General features: G+C 39.0%; 1 protein-coding gene across 1 annotated transcript; it reads left to right on the top strand.

Annotated features, from left to right (window-relative positions):
* The first annotated feature begins 12,279 nt into the window (after positions 1-12,279).
* ZNF281 (zinc finger protein 281) lies at positions 12,280-17,438 on the top strand. The gene has a single exon (XM_034779718.1). It carries the CDS (start codon positions 12,541-12,543, stop codon positions 15,160-15,162), a length of 2,622 nt encoding a protein of 873 aa, XP_034635609.1. The 5' UTR covers positions 12,280-12,540; the 3' UTR covers positions 15,163-17,438.
* Positions 17,439-17,689: the final 251 nt, after the last annotated feature.

The following is a 17,689-nucleotide window of genomic DNA, read 5'->3' as shown; positions in this document are numbered from 1 at the left end:
CATCAAATATCTGTTTAAGAACTTTGTAGTGTACATTTTATCCTTAGAGAAAGCTTTGGGATCATCACAGTTCTTTCATGTGCTACTGGAATTGTTGTCCTTTACAAAATATAAATGCCAAGTCTCTACAGAAGTGTAATATTGGGGATTGTACCTCTGACTTTACAGTAGTTATGAAAAATAGGGCCCAGTCTTGTAAGGAGAATTCTGTTCACACTGCCGGTCACAGTTGCAAGTGGCGAGTACAGCTTTTCAAAGCTCAGGCTCCTTAAAACACACTTTCAGTCGATGATGGTCAATGAGAGACTGACATCATTTGTTATTTTATTGCTTGAAAATGCCATTGGCCAGTCTTTGGCTCTCTCTTCAGGGAGATTGCTCATATCAGTAAGTGTTGGAGAACTGGCCCAATAATGTAATGGAAGAAAGTTACTGAAAAGTTTTTAGGGATTTGATGAAAATAGTATACCAATGTAGGCCTGCCAAACATTAGGAAAAATGTCCTTCAGCTCTGCATCATGAATGAACTGGAGCACTTGGAGTGGAGAGTCCTTCCCATGTTGCAAAATGTGATGGATGTTGTCCAATTCGATGCAGAGGTCTTTATCATTGATGTCCAAACATTCCCCATGAGTCAGTGTCTGGTGAAGGTCCATACAATTATTCAAGAGTGTTTTCCTGTCTGCTGGCAGCTTACTAAAGTCATACAAAAAAAAAACCCATTTTTTTTCATGCTGCTTCATTTGTCCAAACCTTTCTTCGATGGACACTCGAGTACAGTGTCAACGAGCAAGCAAAAAAACTCCCTCTTGAATTTTTCTTCTGAGCTTCCCATCACCTCATCTCTGCCCTTGAAACCAAACTCTCTCTTCTACCGATGCATGTGAGTTTTCTTGAAGACAGGCTCAACTCCTAAGTTTTCCAGCATTTCTTTGGCAGCAGTGATGGCATCGTCAAATCTTTGTCTCTGGAGGCCACAGTGAAATCAAGGCATCTTCTCATCAGGTAGTAGTGGTCGCAATGTCCATCAACTGAATGTGCAATGCCTTGATTACAATGTTTACTTGGAACAGGATATTGTGCCAAACCATAACTGAGACCAGAAATTTGAAGTCAGTGATCTGGTTTGCCAGGCTTTGCGACTTGTGTAGGATTCTGGCCTCAGCTTTACTTGATTGTGCCAGTTCCATCGGAGTGTCGTAAACCTCAGTCACTTGGTACCTCACTGGCCTTTTGCTGTCAATGCAGATCTCCCAGTGAGTGTCACTTAGCGGCTTCATGGTCAGATTTGTAACACTGTTCGTGAGGATCTTCCATCTGATAGTTGATGCTAAAAACAGGACTTACATCCTTTCCCATACTCCGAAGAGATACTGAATCTAAAGAAGATGATGCTGTATCTGACACAATGAGGTTGAGAGAATGGCAGCCAAAAGGCACGAAAAAAGCTCTTGGATTCAGTGCAAGGATTCTTGCCTGGATGCCACTGTTTCAACGTTTATGCCATTGTTGTCCCTTGGCCGTCCTGAAGCTTGATTTTATTCTCATTCAAAACTTCATAAAGAGTTCTGTTCGGCCTTTTCCAGTAGAGTTATTCACAGACAGGAAACAGATAAAGTGTTCCTTTACTTGGATACAGCCATCTTCGTTGTCAACAAATCTTACTGTAAATGACATCTTTTCACTGTGACAAATGTTGGGAGTGCAGTCCATTATTACGGTGTAGTACTTCACTTTTCCAAGCCGCATCAATATATTATCAAGCACCTTCCTTGCCATAAAGTCTATCAATTTGTTTTGAATTGTTTTGCTGCAGTAACGGTCCATAGCTTCTTTACGAACTACTCGATGTAGGTGCTAACACATGATATTGTCTGTTTCCCAAGGAGCTCTACCAAACCAAGGAAAGTACAGTTATGTTGAGTGAACGACTTATCCTACGAGACCTGGGAAGCCAAATCGTTTGCAAGGAAGAGGGTAATTGAGATCAGACGCTTGAGCACATTCTTCCAATGCTGGGTTTCTACATTAATAATGTGCTGGTTTTCTACATTAATAATGTGCTGGTTTTCTGCATCTATGCATTTGTTCATCTTGAGCCTGGACTCAACCTCATCCATTTGGAGTAGGCCATAAAATGGCTGGGTGACTTTTCATGTTGCTTCAGAGCATCAGCTAAGTTATGCCAGTAACTGTACCCAGAAAGCGCAAGCAACGATTTGGCATCCTTGTTAAATATTTTGAAACAAAAACAGAACACTTTGTCACTTAATTTCAAGGAAACTAGCCACCACCAAGTCAGTTTCTCACCATTCTTGAGCACTCTTTCACAGCGTGACTTTGAAAAGTGTCGCTTCAGCTTATTTACTGGAAAGTCATATCCCTGATTTTCCCCAGCCTGTTCAAAATTATACTATCCATATCAGCAGAGTTTAGGACTGCCCGCCATAAAGCAGGATTCGATGTATCGATTTGTGATATGTAATTTTTTTCACTGCTGTTTCTGTCATCATGCAAGGCTGATTCTTCTTTATCATTTCTCTCCTTTTCATGTAAACCAGATTTTTCTTTGTTACTCTCCTTTTCATGTGAGCCACATTCTTCTTTATCATCACTATCCTTTACGCTGCCAGGAAAACTGGACAATTCTCCCTCACTTTCCTCCACTTTCCATTCCTTATGTTCAGGTAAGTCTGCTAATTCCTCAGTAGGATGTCCATCATTTACACTTCACTCCTCAATTTCTTCTGCACTGGGACAATTGCAACTGCCTGAAGCCCAGTCTGTTTTTCTGTTTCAGATATTTTCCCATCAAATTTGCCTCTTCCTTCAACCTAGATTGCAATTGAGCTTTTGACTTCCTATACTGAGGTCCTGAAGGGTTCTTTGGGGGCATCTTTTGTTTTCTAAGGGGGAAAACAAACAGTAATAGGAAGAGCAAAAGTGTATGTTTTGCAGTCTTAGGAAGTCATCAAATATTACGTGTTAAGCCTGGGAAAAAAAGCAACAATATAAAAGAGATAGTTACATAAATAGGCATTCGATAGATATCTTTGGTGTCTCATTAAATATGTCCGTTATTAGTTGCCACTTACACCCTTCAAGTCTTAAAACACAAGTACACTTTCACAATTACACAATAAAACAAAGGTTCACAATATCCTAGCTGGGCTCTCACTTCACTTCATTCTTGTATCTCACTGACTGGCAATGCCCTGCCCCTTGTATACCTGCAAGGGCATGGCTGACAACATTCTAGGAAGTTCAAGGCAAATGTGATTCCCAGAAAGTCTGGAAGGTTCCATGAGATTCTAAAAAGGTCCAGAACATTCTAGAAGGTTAGCGAAAAATGCATCCACATATGGAATATTGGAAACATTTTACTGCACACATTCTATTTTCCCTTTTGTTGCTAACAACAAAAACAGCACCCTGAGCCTGGGGCCCACCCCCAAGCCTGCTAGCCCAGACAGTCTTCTGGGTCGCCTGCCCCTAAATCCAGTGCTGACTGCTTCTAATCCAAAGAGAGTTGGTCTGATTTGTGAAAAATGAGGGAAAGAATGTGGCAGAACTGTTGAATCACATGACATTAGCCCTACAGGAAACATCTAGCATGAATTCAATGACTGGGTAGAATTTAGATGGAAAGCTTTCATAAGTTATATCTATACCTCACTAATGAAACATAAGATGGATAACACTGTCTGATTTGTTAGAAAGTAAATTCATATTTCTCAATCTTCAAGGGATGTTTTAAATTGGTCTGAATTCTGACAAAAATCACTAAATTATATTTCAGACCATGTAGCTATACAATTTGCACTAGATCCAATTCACTATCTTATCAGTACTCTAACCCTTTAAATTAGTCTTTGTAACATTTTTGTTATAGTAGAATTAAAGTTATATTAAATTAGTTTAATCCAACTTTTAGAGATTAAGGACCAAATCCAAAAAACATTCAAATCAATGGAAAAACTCCCATTGACTTGACTTGGCCCAGGATCAAGCCCTAAATTATTAGGCAACAAAAGGAAGGGCAATATGATACATAAAACTACACTAAAGATCATGGTAAATGTACACAGAGACATTTTGAAATGGCTGCTACACCTTGATATATTGTCAGAACCTTTTGCAGAAAATAAACTTATCTGTAGATCCAAGGTAAACGAATACCTGAAAATGTAGAATTGTACCTGACAAACACTTGGATCACATTTTGATTGCATCCCTGTTTACAATATTACATCCGTATCTCTAGGTAATAATTGTAAACCTTCCATTTCCCATGAGCCAAAGTTTGTCTCCCTTACTTACATTAAGCAGTACCTTACTCCATGAATTGTCTCATTGAAATTAATGGCATTAATTGTGCTGTAAGGTACTACTAACATGAGCAAGGATAGCAGAATTTGGCTGTATGTGGTATTTATGTTAATAGCTTGGCAAAGGTGCTTACCCCTCATTTATAAATATCTCATTTATTTCTACTGGAATTTCCATGAAGCCTCTTAGCAGCACTTTTTCCTGAGGAAGATGTTTGCTACAGCTGTCTAGATAATTGTTTTTGTTTAACTTTGTGAGGTATAATAGTAGATCACTCCCTTGGTTATAACTCATGTCTTCAACAGTTGCTACCTCTTTTCCTTTGGATGGGTTCAATCAACCTTTAGTGAATAGTCATGGACTGAAGTTGTCCTCTGATGTAGGAAATGCTATTTAAAGTTATTTGTTCTGCTTTAGATCTTCTTGAGTACCAGGTAGATTGGTCCCCTCAGCAATATGCATAGGACAGAGTTTGGGGGAAAAAGTGGCCTTGCAGTGGGAGAATGAGCCAGAATGCCATTTTACCATTCCTATGTATGTGTGAGGTGCTAACTTTGAAGCTTTTTAATGTAATTTTAAATGGCAACATGGTTCTGTCAAAACAAATACTTTGGGCAAGCTAATGGAAGTACTTCTTTAATTTGAGTGATAAAAGCCTGTACTTTTGGAGTTGAGGGTACTTAGTTCTTTCCCTGATGATGCAAGGCCACGCACAAGTTGGTGACTATGAAGCCTGGCCCTGGAATGGTAAAAATTTTCTATATCCTTGTCCAGGACAAGGGTTGATGTAATTCATCTATGATTTTAAGGAGATTGCTCAGTCTCACCATGTAATTTTTGCAATCCATACATGCCTACTGCCACAAAACATGCACCCATTTCTTACACATGGAATAAATAAGCATAATTTAATTCAGTGTGTCTGCAGGTGAAGTGTTCTCTTTGTTTCCTCACTGTATGTATATTACAGAATGTATTTTACAACACAGAGACTTATTTCTGTAAAGAAAGGTTTTAATAAGTTAATACTAGATGCATGTGTTAAAATATTTGGTCATGTCAGGAATTTACATAGTAAAACTACAATTCAGATATTTTAATTCCTTTACATTGCATCAAAGTGATAAACTTAGATTTACAATTTATTTTCTAATATATTTAATTGATCCACTGAAGTATCTCAGGCTGTGTTTTTAGTATTTGGGAATTGTTAGTTCATTTTTATTTTTTTGTTAAGCAAATGAAAGTGCAAGAGCCTCAAAAATGTAACTATTAAAGGTAAACAGGGTTAAATAATGCCATACACTCTGAAGGATGATATGATCCAAAAAGAAAAGTCCTGATGCAGGGAATATTTAAAACAATGTTGACATAAACATACTTTATATTCATTTTTTGATGTTCTGCAATGTTTAACAGATGTTGACACATTGCATATTTTACGTCTTTCAAATCTTACAAATATATTGTCAATAAAAAAAGCTTTTAGCAAATTTCAAATAGCAGCAGATTGAAGGAATAAATGATAAATCATGCAGTGAATGTTCTGATAAAAGAACTGGGCCTCAGGACTTTCTTGCTCTACATCCAAATGGACTTTTAATACAGTCAACTGTTACTAACCAAGGTAGAACAGATTTTGAGGAATAGTTAAAGGTTAAAACTGTCTATGGACTATCTTATCAAAGGTAGGAAGGACAATTTTGATGAGAACAGTTGAAGTTTAAAGATGAACAACTGATTTACACCCAAGAGAGAGCCCCAGTTAAAGAGGTTTTCTGAGTAAATACTAGAGCAACAATGGTTGTGTTTTTTTTCAAAGCCCAAAAAGCAGAGTAGTAGACCCTAGCTGATCTGAAGGACTGGTGGGAACTTCTAAGTAAAACAACAGAGGAGAGGTGTCAAACGTTTCTGTTGAACTCTTGGAAAATGAGACTCAACTCTGCTTGTATGTTCTATCCCACGGGTCGGCAACCTTTCAGGAGTGGTGTGCCAAGTCTTCATTTATTCACTCTAATTTAAGGTTTCGCGTGCCAGGAATACATTTTAACGTTTTTAGAAGGTCTCTTTCTATAGGTCTATAATATACAACGAACTTATTATTGTATGCAAAGTAAATAACGTTTAGAAATGTTTAAGATGCTACATTTTAATTAAATTAAAATGCAGAGCCCCTGGACCGGTGGCTAGGACCCGGGCAGTATGAGTGCCACTGAAAATCAGCTCGCGTGCCACCTTCAGCACTCGTGCCATAGGTTGCCTACCCCTGTTCTATCCTTTCCCCTACCCTTTGTCTGTCTTGTCCATTTAGATTGTAAACTTTTCAAGGCAGGAACTCTTATTCTGTATTTGTACCATACTTAGCACAATGGGATCCCAACCTCACTTGGGGTCATTAGGTGCTATTGTAATACAAATAATAAAATAAGTGTCTTCTATGCCTATTAGTGAAGGGATTTTTTAGATCAGAGTATCTGCACTGAGAGGCACAATTCCTTCCCTGCTCCCATAGAGTAGTAATCTATTTGTTCTTACCAATAACAGCTTACTGCTTCCCTTGTGTCAACTCATCTTTCCTGCCCCTCCCCACTCACTCGCTGTCTACCTATGCAGAAAGAGAAGTACCAAGAGTTCAGCTCCTGCTTTTACACTTGCAACAGAGATGTGAGGAGTCCATACAGATGTGTATCTTACTCCTCCTCTTAGTCCTGTGCAGCTGCATATGTTCGGTTCATGTGTGGCCATTAAATAGTCATCAAATAATTTAAATGTATAACTATTGCAGAGATAGGCAACCTATGGCACTTGTGCCGAAGGCGGCACGTGAGCTGATTTTCAGCGACACTCTCACTGCCCGGGTCCTGGCCACCGCTCTGGGGGGTTCTGCATTTTAATTTAATTTTAAATGAAGCTTCTTAAGCATTTTAAAAACCTTATTTATTTTACACACAACAATAGTTTAGTTATATATTATAGACTTATAGAAAGAGACCTTCTAAAAACGTTAAAATGTATTCCTGGCATGCGAAACCTTAAATCAGAGTGAATAATTGAAGACTCAGCACACCACTTCTGAAAGGTTGCCAACTCCTGAACTATTATCTTAATGTTAATTGTCAATGACAGTCTTCAGTACTAATTGGCATGAGCTTGATTGACCTTCGGGTCTGTATAAAGGATCCATGTTTATACAATAAATATCTGTGCAGAATATTAGAAAAAAGTTATAGTATTTCAGCTTTGTAATAACAATTGTGATACTGCTTCGATTACTGTGTATCACCTTAACTTCATTTAATTATTGGTTAGTCAAGTTTGAACATTCAATTTAAATTTCATACATTATTATTTTTTGTTACGACCTATCATACCACCATAATTATTTAATTTTTCTATCTATATTTCATTCATCTTTGAATTTTATTTCAGTTAATGAAATATGTAAATTCAGGCTAATCTACTCCTTTAGTCTAAGCAACATGGATTTCAAATTCTTCTCTGAGAGAAGCCAGTGGTATACTAAAATTTATTAATCCTTGTGTTTTACACTATATGTTCCACATAAGGAAGTTTATGCTCACCCTCATTTGAAAGCAAAATTAGGACCCAATTTTGCAAACACTTATGCTTGTAAGTAACTTCACTTACACGAATTGCTGTGTTTGCAGAATCTGGCGCTTATTTTGCAAACAAGAAGCACAATATAAAAGTGCAGAATGTTCAATACTGAGTGTACAGAACCAGGTGTCTGTCCTTTGTATCAGTCTATATGTATCATTAAATAAACTGCTTTCATCATGATAAGAAACACTCCAGAAAGGTGTACTTGAGTTTAATATTTCCTTAATTATTTATTTTATTGTAAATTAATTAAGCAATCTTATTCTCCCCCTCAAGAGTTTAACTTCCATGCTGTGTAACCTGGGGAAATACTAAATGTGCATAATCTCCCTTATAGTTCAATATCTCTTGATACAGTAATTCTGATGATGTAGCAACTTCAGAAATACTCTAGCTGTGTTTAAATAATTTTTATATAGAACTTAAAACTGGTAACTTCTTTTGTTACCTTATCTTCTATTCTGCTTCAGAAAACCTCATGTGTAATAGTGTTACAGGCAGCTTGTATATGCCAATGGAAAAAACAAAACAAAGTTCTTATTATAACGTAGGGTAGGCCCACATATGAATTCAAAATTCTGTTGTGCAAATATGAGACTCCCTTTTTATTTCTTCAGGGTAATTATACCAGAAATGTTGAACTCAAGTTACTGAAAAGTTTCCCTAAGAAAGTACTTCTACAACTTTAAAACATTTTTCTGATTTACTATGTTCCTAATTGATGTATTTTGCTCATATTTTGAAGGATTTTGCCTGTGGTTAGTCTTTGGAAGAATTAACAGTATATTAACTCAGCCCCTGATCTTGCAAATAGATCCCTGTGAAAAGACCACACAGAGCCTCACAGAAGTCCAAAATGTCTTTTTGCTTGTTTGTCTGATGCTAGTCAGATTTGAAGACGCTCATAAAATATATTGGTTTTGATAAATCATGATTAGTATCTACTGTTCTGTAATATTTTGTATTGTCTAAGTCTGCCTTGAGAGTTCACTACTTCCTACTGTTGAGACAGAGATCTCTGATTAATGAAATATTGAACAATTTAGCTATTTCATTTAATTTTTGTTACCTTTCTCTATACTTTTCCTATAATGGTACATCTCTCATTTTATTGCTATTTTAGTTTCATTTTAAAAGTTGAATATTTGTGTTTTTAGGTGTGTATGTACCTATATATCAAACACAAACAAGTGTATGCATGCATACATATATTTTTATTATGGAACATGGTAATAAACTATAATAAAGTTTTCACTGATTGCATTTTAAAAGATGTTTAGAAATATAAATATTTGCTCTTTTCTTAGTTTGTTTTAATTGCATTTTTGATGTTTTTTTATTTCATGTTCAAGAGACCATTCAGATGTGACATAATTTTTTTAATTAACATTTTAGATTCTTTGGTCCTGAATATTCTATTGCCAAACAGTTGAATAGCACAAATATTGTAAGCAATGTACTCCCACGTTATCAAATAAATGCTCAAGGTACAGCTTATAATGTTGAAAAATAGAAAAATAAATTGACCTTGATGAAGTGTGTCTTCTTTTGTCTGTTCCCAGGAAAGTTTATTTCAGGTATTTCTACTGCTGAAATGATTAGAGTTAACAGCTTTTTCCCTCCATTTTATTTTACAGGGTCTCTTCATCTTCCTGATATATGGGGTGTACAACACAGAGGTAAGTCTGCTTGGAGTATCTCAAGGCTGACAGAGTGAATGAGAGAAATGACAGGTTTCTTATCTTGATAACTGAGGGACAAAGTTGGCTTTCCATATGAGTGTCCTACTGCCCTTCATGCTTGGACTAGCTTATATGCATCCCATCTTACCATTAAACATAGACACCCTGAATAAAGGGACAGACTCATTTCTCATAGGCATTGACTAATATTTTACTGCTGCTTTAAGTTTTTGAATTCCTAGTCTTTCTTTTAACACTTAGCTACACTTGACCGTCTTAAACTTTCACAATTCTAGTTGGTTTTTATATATAACTAAGTTTTTTAGTTGGCATGCAGTTTAAATGGAACTGCATTTATAGTTACATGAAATGTAGCAAGAACTAGTCTTTTTTAATAACTGACTTTAGAATTCTGTAGGGTATAGAAACTTCTTATATCCTAGGTTTAATATTTACATCTTATACATATTTTGGAAGACTTTTAAAATCTACTGCAAGGCTTTCTAATAGCTGCAAACAGGCCTATGGAAATTAGTTGATGGTCTTTATAGGTGATAGATATAGCAAATGGAATGTAAACAAATCATAATTTTGTTATCATAGCTTGTGCCCTTACAGTTCCATTCATGATAAAAAAAAAAGTTTTAATCAGTTCAGTAAGCAGTTACTAATACACCTGGGTGCATATTATATTTGGGATGCCATATTCAAAACCCATAGAAATAAAGAAAAAGCTTTGGGAATCAACTGTTGGAAATTAAACAGAATTTTATTCAAAAGTTATTAGTAGTCAAGGCTGCATATCTAGTTTAACAACACTAGTGAAAATGAAGAAAATGTCAGCTGCAATCTTTCATGGAGAGGTTATTTTTTTAATTAAAGTGGTCTGATTGTGAATGTGTCTCTGGAGTTGCATCAGTCCATTATAATTACATTTAGAAGGATTAGATTTTTACCAGTAAATGTCAGTCAACGTTGATTTCACCAAATACACACAAACTGACAAAAAAAATCTCCATCCATAATAATAGAAATTTACAGATAGGCAAGGAGAAATGCTGCTTGACAACTTATTAGAGTTTAGTTTATTGATATTTACTTTGTAGATGCTGACGTGACGTTGACAATTTGTGTTTTAATAGTTATAAGGCTTTAACTTTTTATACCTGTGTCTACTGTCATTAAGTAATGGTCAAACTCCCCCAACCCCTTAATTTTCTGCAACTGTGAAAATTTAAATATTTAAATAGACAAAAATTGAAAAAATGCTTAAAATATATATTTATAGCTGTCAAAATAACAAAACCAAAAAGTCAAAATCAAATTCTGCTAAGCCTAATAATAGTGAAGGGATTTTCATATATGCAACTAAAATGGCAAGCAGCACCATTAATCAGGCATGTGCATATTTGTTACAACTGTGTTTCAATTGGGCTGTACTGATATGAGAGTAATTATGTAGCAGTCTTCAGGTACATTAATTGTACATTTAGAGAATTGATAGTTAATTTGCTTGCACAGTTTTCTTTAACTGAGGTGTCTTTTACTCTATGCTATTTTTTTTTCGGAAGAAAGGATGAACTATCTGGATGTGCTTTCCAATTTGCACCTCTCACAAATTTCAGATGAAGTGCTCACAAGCAAATATGCATATGTTATGAATGTATACATATATACAATCAACAGGCCAAATTTGGATAGCCTTACTCTTAAGTAATGTTTCAGGAATGGGTTCCATTAATGTCAATGAAGCTAGTGCAATAAATTGCTAACTCAATAAGGGTATCAGAATCGGGCTGCATATAAATACATAAAATATTAATTTTTTGTGTGTAGATGGGGCTTAATAAATGTATGTGTGTCAAAGTAATTATTTTTGAGTCTAGCAACAAAAACAACATATAGATTTATTTATATATCTCTAATCTCCTAATCCTGCAGGAGTGAAGATGCACACATGCTTTTACGTGTTAGGCCCAGTCTTGGGGGTGGAGAGACCGAAACGGTATGTTTTTTTTCCCCCCTAACCTTTATATTAGTTCATTTATATTTTCATGCTTGAAAAGCCGTTACCCTGCAGGCTAAAGAGAGAGACCTGTAACAACCATCCCCAAGGGCGTTATGCTAACAGGTCTGAAACACCGTTAGGCTGTGTTGTACCCTGGGCTAATTAACAGGGCACTTAGGCCACAACCCACCGCGCTAACGTCACACATGCTCGCCTGTGTCTTTACGGGGCTTTTCTATCCGGCTCTGTTAACCAAACTGCGCTTAGAGGTTGCGAAACGCAGCCTGAGTGCTGGTGCTAGGACTAGTGCCTGAGGCGCTGCAAAGGGCTGTGACAACGCGCTGTGGCTCTGGTGCGCGCACAGTCCGTTACACAGCCTGGATGCAGAGCAACCCCTGCCCCTCTGTGTCACGCAGGGAGGGCAGCTGCACCTGGGTCTCCTCCAGGAATAAGGTGCACTCCCCTCCCCTCCCCTTCGGCCTCTGGCCCCGGGCGCAGCCCAGGCGGCAGCGTGAGTGGCTGCAGGGCAGAGATGGCTGATGGCTGAGAAGGGGGGGGTTCTGTTACGCCTGCGCGCTGCTTGCCGAGCGCTGCCCGCCCAGCGCGGCCCTCCTGGCTGGGTCGTTCCCAGCATGCCGCGCGCCGCGCATGTGCAGTGCCGCGCTCGGGGGCTGCTAATTCCATTGTGGAGCGGACGCGGCGTTATTTTTGACTGGAGGCGGCGGCGGGAGCCGTAAGTGCAGCCAGGGCCGGGTGCTGCCCGACGGCGCGGGTGGGGCGGTGACGATGCGCCCGGGCGGGGCCGGCTCGGTGAACGGGCGCTGAGCGGCACCCTGAGCGAGTGGCGGGTCCCGCAGCCCCTCTGGGCCGCGCCTCCTCCCCGGCCCGGCTTCCTGGGGGATGAAACTCGGCAGCGGCTTCCTCGGCGGCGGCGGCGGCAGCAAGAGGGCGGCGGCCATGGAGCCCACCTTCCCCCCCAGCATGGTCATGTTCAACCACCGCCTCCCGCCGGTCACCAGCTTCACTCGGGCGGCCGCGCCCCCGCCGGCGGCCCAGCACCCCTCGCAGTGCGTCTTGCCGCCGCCCCCCTCCGCCGCCGCCTCTTCCTCGTCTGCGGCGGCCGAGACTCCCGCGCCGCCCCCCCCTCAGGACGTGACTTTCAAGAAGGAGCCGGCTGGGGCTTTCCCTTCCTCTTCCTCGCAAAGGAGCCCCTGGGGCTTCCTCCAGTCGCTGGTGAGCATCAAGCAGGAGAAACCCAGCGAGGAGGAACAGCAGCAGCACTATGGGGGGTTATTCGGAGGGACTGGGGAGGAGAGGCACCCAGCCCTGGGCAGTGGCAGTGGGGAAGGAGCCAGCCAGAGTGTGATTCAGGATCTCAGCCTTCTCCACCACCTCCACCACCATCCCCACCGGGACCTGTTACTGAGCGGCAGGAGTGATGGCACCCCTGGGGGCTCCGATGAGCCAAAGCACGACGCCCACGGCAAGAAGGCGAAGAGGCCAAAGCCAGAATCTCAGGGAATCAAAGCCAAGCGCAAGCAGAGCGCCTCATCCAAACCCCCGCTGGTGGGAGATACAGAAGCTGCCATCTTGTCCTCGAGTCAGAAACCTCATGTCTGTGAACACTGCAGCGCTGCCTTCAGGAGCTCCTATCACTTGCGCAGACATGTGCTCATTCACACTGGGGAAAGGCCTTTCCAGTGCAGCCAGTGCAGCATGGGTTTCATCCAGAAGTACTTGCTCCAGAGACATGAGAAGATCCACAGTAGGGAGAAGCCATTTGGATGTGACCAGTGCAGCATGAAATTCATCCAGAAGTACCATATGGAGAGACACAAGAGAACACATAGTGGAGAAAAGCCATACAAATGTGACACTTGTCAGCAGTATTTTTCAAGGACTGATAGACTGTTGAAGCACAGACGAACATGCGGTGAAGCCATAGGTAAAGCAGGTGCAGGAATGGAACCTGGATCATCAAATCACAACATAGGGAGCCTGGCTGTGTTGTCTCAGGGAAATACAAGTTCTTCAAGGAGAAAAAGTAAAACAAAAAGTATATCCATTGAAAACAAAGGACATAAGTCTAATAATAAAGTAACTGAATCACAAGTTCCAAGTAATATGACCATGCAGAATTATGCAGTAGAAATTCCTGTTGTGTCTTCCAGTGGTGGCTTAGTTGGTGCTGGCATGGAAGAATTACAAAAAAAGGTGCCAAAGTTGGTCTTCAAAAAAGGAAACAGAAAAAATGCAGACAAAAGTTACCTTAATTTTGTGTCACCGTTACCAGATATTATTGGGCAAAAACCATTGCCTGGGAAACAAAGTGGCTCTCTTGGTATAGTAACCAATACTGGTGTAGAAGCTATTGGCCTTCTCCAAAATGCAGGTGGAAAACCAGGTCAAATAAGTAGCAATTATGATGATGCCATGCAGTTTTCAAAGAAAAGAAGATATTTGCAAACTGCCAGCAGTAACAGTGCCTTTTCTATAAATGTTGGACATATGGCCTCCCAACAGTCTGTCATCCAGTCTGCAGGTGTCAGTGTTATGGATAATGAAGCCCCATTATCTCTTATTGATTCAACATCTCTAAATACTGAAATGAAGTCTTGCCATGACAAGTCTGGAATTCCTGATGAAGTCTTGCAGAGTCTCTTGGACCAGTACTCTCACAAATCAGAAGGCCAGAAGGAAGATCCTTTCAGTATAACTGAACAACGTGTAGACTTGCACGCCTCGGGAGAACATTCAGAGATGGTTCAAGAAGAAAATTTGAGCCCAAACTCTCAAACAGCTTCAAATGATAAGGCAAGCATGTTGCAAGAATACTCTAAATACCTCCAACAGGCTTTTGAAAGAACGACCAATAGCACTGGTTTTGCTTTTGGACCCAGTTTCCAATTTGTTAGTTTGTCTTCAACTCTCCATAACCACAGTTTGTTTCAAGACAAACAGATATACACTACATCTCCTCTTGAGTGTGGCTTCAGCCAGTCTGTTACCTCAGTGTTGCCAACTGCATTGCCAAAGCCTCCTTTTGGGATGTTGCTTGGATCTCAACCAGGTTTTTATTTATCTGCTTTGGAGGCTACACATCAACAGTTGACTCCTTCTCAAGAGCTGGATGATCTGATAGATTCACAGAAAAATTTAGAGACTTCATCAAACTACCAGTCTACATCTCAGAAATTGAGTAGCCAGAAGGAACAGAAAAATTTAGAATCTTCAACAAGCTTTCAGATTCCACCTCAGGAGTTAGCTAGCCAGATAGATCCCCAGAAGGATGTAGAGCCTAGAGCAACATACCAGATTGAGAACTTTGCACAAGCGTTTGGTTCTCAATTTAAGTTGGGCAGCAGGGTGCCAATGACTTTTATCACTAACTCTAATGGAGAAGTGGACCATAGAATAAGGACTTCAGTGTCAGATTTCTCAGGGTATACAAATATGATGTCTGATGTAAATGAGCCATGTAGTACAAGAGTAAAGACCCCTACCAGCCAAAGTTACAGGTAAGGTCCCAAGTGTGACCAGGCTGTGGGGTCTTTTTAATGGAATTTTGTTTTATTTTCATAACACTGCCATTGGAATGTTTCTACATGGTCCTGTTAAGAATAATGTAACATGCCCTTTCAATGCAACTTTTCATATTTAGTTTATTTTGTTAGTGTGATTTTTTTTTTTAGGTCTGTTTATTATGGGTTTTAATAAAAAATCAATAGATTAAAATAGTTTTTTGTTCAAATGACAATGTTTAGCAATCAAATTTACATATATAGAGTGTCAGGGAATAGCCCAAAAGTTTAAAATGCAAAAAATTAACTTTGTTCCTAGGATTAAGGTTTATTCTAATTGCTTTACTCTCAGGAAAGTGTAACGAAGCATGGAAATTCTATGCACCATTTGTGTACCGGAACTTCCAATTTACAGATAGTGGCAAATATATTTCACCATTTAAGGAAGGGATCTAAAACATTTTCAGACTGCTGTCTTTTATATCTAGGATGATCCAAAATTCTGAGAATTTCGCTACCTACATCTTGCTGTAGCTTTTAATGTACTCCTCTTCTTCCAGGTGACTCATTCCAGATTGGTGGGGCAAATATTCTTGGATCCATGGTAAATGCCTAGAATGGTAGCTTTAATATAAACAATAATGTCCCCTGAACTCCTGTACAAGGCTGTAATTCCATAAAGAGATTCTAGTGACATAAGCCCTGAGAACAAAACTTAAGTGGCTCGTTCATGTCATTAGAACCCCAACTTGAAGCTACAGTCATAACTTATATACCCTTTTGGGATACATTATTTATTATACATGGTTTAAAATAAATCAGTGTTTTCCCTTCTCCTCCATCCCTTCCTGTTAGTATGCTAGGTCCCCTTTCTGCATATTTTGTTGTCCTCCCTGGTTCAATCCTACCTGGTTTGTGGTCCTTCCCTGGTTACTTCACATCTTAACAGTTGGAATTTGAAAAGATTTACATTCCGGAAAGTGCATAATTTATTATGTACTTACTGGTGTCATCTTATGACATCAAGTACAGAAAAATAAAAATGTAAACACCCATGTATTTTATAATTCTATTAAGGTTTCCATGTACAATAAGAAATAATATACTCCCAATTGTACATAGTAAGGCCCTGATGCTGCCTTGGGATTTGCTAACATGGACATCTGTGTCCAACAGATCCCAGTAACTTCAGTGGGTCTCCATATAGGTGCCCTGGTCCACAACATATCTCACTGCAGGCTTGGGGCCTAAGGCTGCAATTCCATCAAAGGTTTCTGGTGATGACATACATCACAAGGGTGGAGCTTGAGTGGTGTGTTAATGTCACCATAACCCCTTAATGGAATTATTGCCATACTTTATGTATATTTTGTGGTACATTATTTATTATATGTGAATCCTGATTAATGCCTGTGGAGCCACAGAAACCCAGAATTGCTAGTGGCCATTTGAAGCTGCTGAAAGGCAGCGGCACTGCTCTAAACCACTTTTTTGAAAATGTTTTTTTCTGCTTAGTTTTTTTATGTAATTTTTGGTGATGTTTATGCTGATGGTTTTTTATGTACTCTTGGTGATGTTTCAGTCTTACGTACTTTTCTGGTGTCAGAAAAGTACCAGTGGTGGTTTGCAGTCTTCTTGTGTAATCAGCCTATTACAGGCTTCCATGTATAATAAAGTAATTAACATTGTGCAAGTGTAAAACACTTCTGATATGAAAGTGGTGTTTTGAAAACTATGGAATTATTAAACAAATTGTTACAAAAAATTGGGTAATTTATCTCCCATTATCCTCCACCCTCCCCAAAAAAACAAACCTAAACCCTATTTCTCTAAGTGAACTATCACCTTTTTACTATTAGTAGGCCTGCTTCCACAGAATTAATCGAATCTCATTAACTTTTTCTCTAAACTTGATTATGTATTTCATCCTTATTTCGATTTAGTGAGGTAAGCTTCCTCTGATCGCCAGACACGGAGCCCAATCTGTCATCAAGGGATGGAGTAGACCATAACTTTTGTAGGCCTCATGCTTTTTATCATCTCTTGTTTTGCAGAGGTTATGATTTACTTTCTTTATATTGTGTGTACTGGATATTGCATATGTATTCTGATTGTTTGCTTTAGCTTAATAATAAAAACCTATTATTCACAAAATCATAAAGAACGAAGATATCACTTATATTATCCAGTCACACTTCTGAGACATTTTTATTAAGAAAATTCCATAAAATGTTTTAAATAGCATCGCAGAAGCAACATTATAGCTTGATGGCATGTTTTAAGGTATTTTTATTGTAAATTTTTGTTTTTTTAGATGATCAATAAAAATACTCTTGGTATTTTAAGCATGCAGACTTAAATACTTTAATGCTTTTAGATTCTTTTTTGGTTTGGAAATTATTTGAATATGCTGTTAAAAAAATTGAGCCGCATCATACCATTAATATTTAGCTTTCCATTGAGATTAGTTAGATTTTGCTTAAACTAGTTGACCAACATGATCCTCTGTGTTGCATATGGCTTTGTAC

This window comes from Trachemys scripta, chromosome 8, assembly GCF_013100865.1.
Source record: "Trachemys scripta elegans isolate TJP31775 chromosome 8, CAS_Tse_1.0, whole genome shotgun sequence".
Lineage (NCBI taxonomy): Eukaryota > Metazoa > Chordata > Testudines > Emydidae > Trachemys > Trachemys scripta.
This window is presented reverse-complemented; position numbering and strand designations above follow the sequence as displayed.

What these genes read in the sequence shown, in the direction of transcription:
- ZNF281 (XM_034779718.1), top strand. Translation starts at nt 12,541, where the DNA reads ATGAAACTCGGCAGCGGCTTCCTCGGCGGCGGCGGCGGCAGCAAGAGG.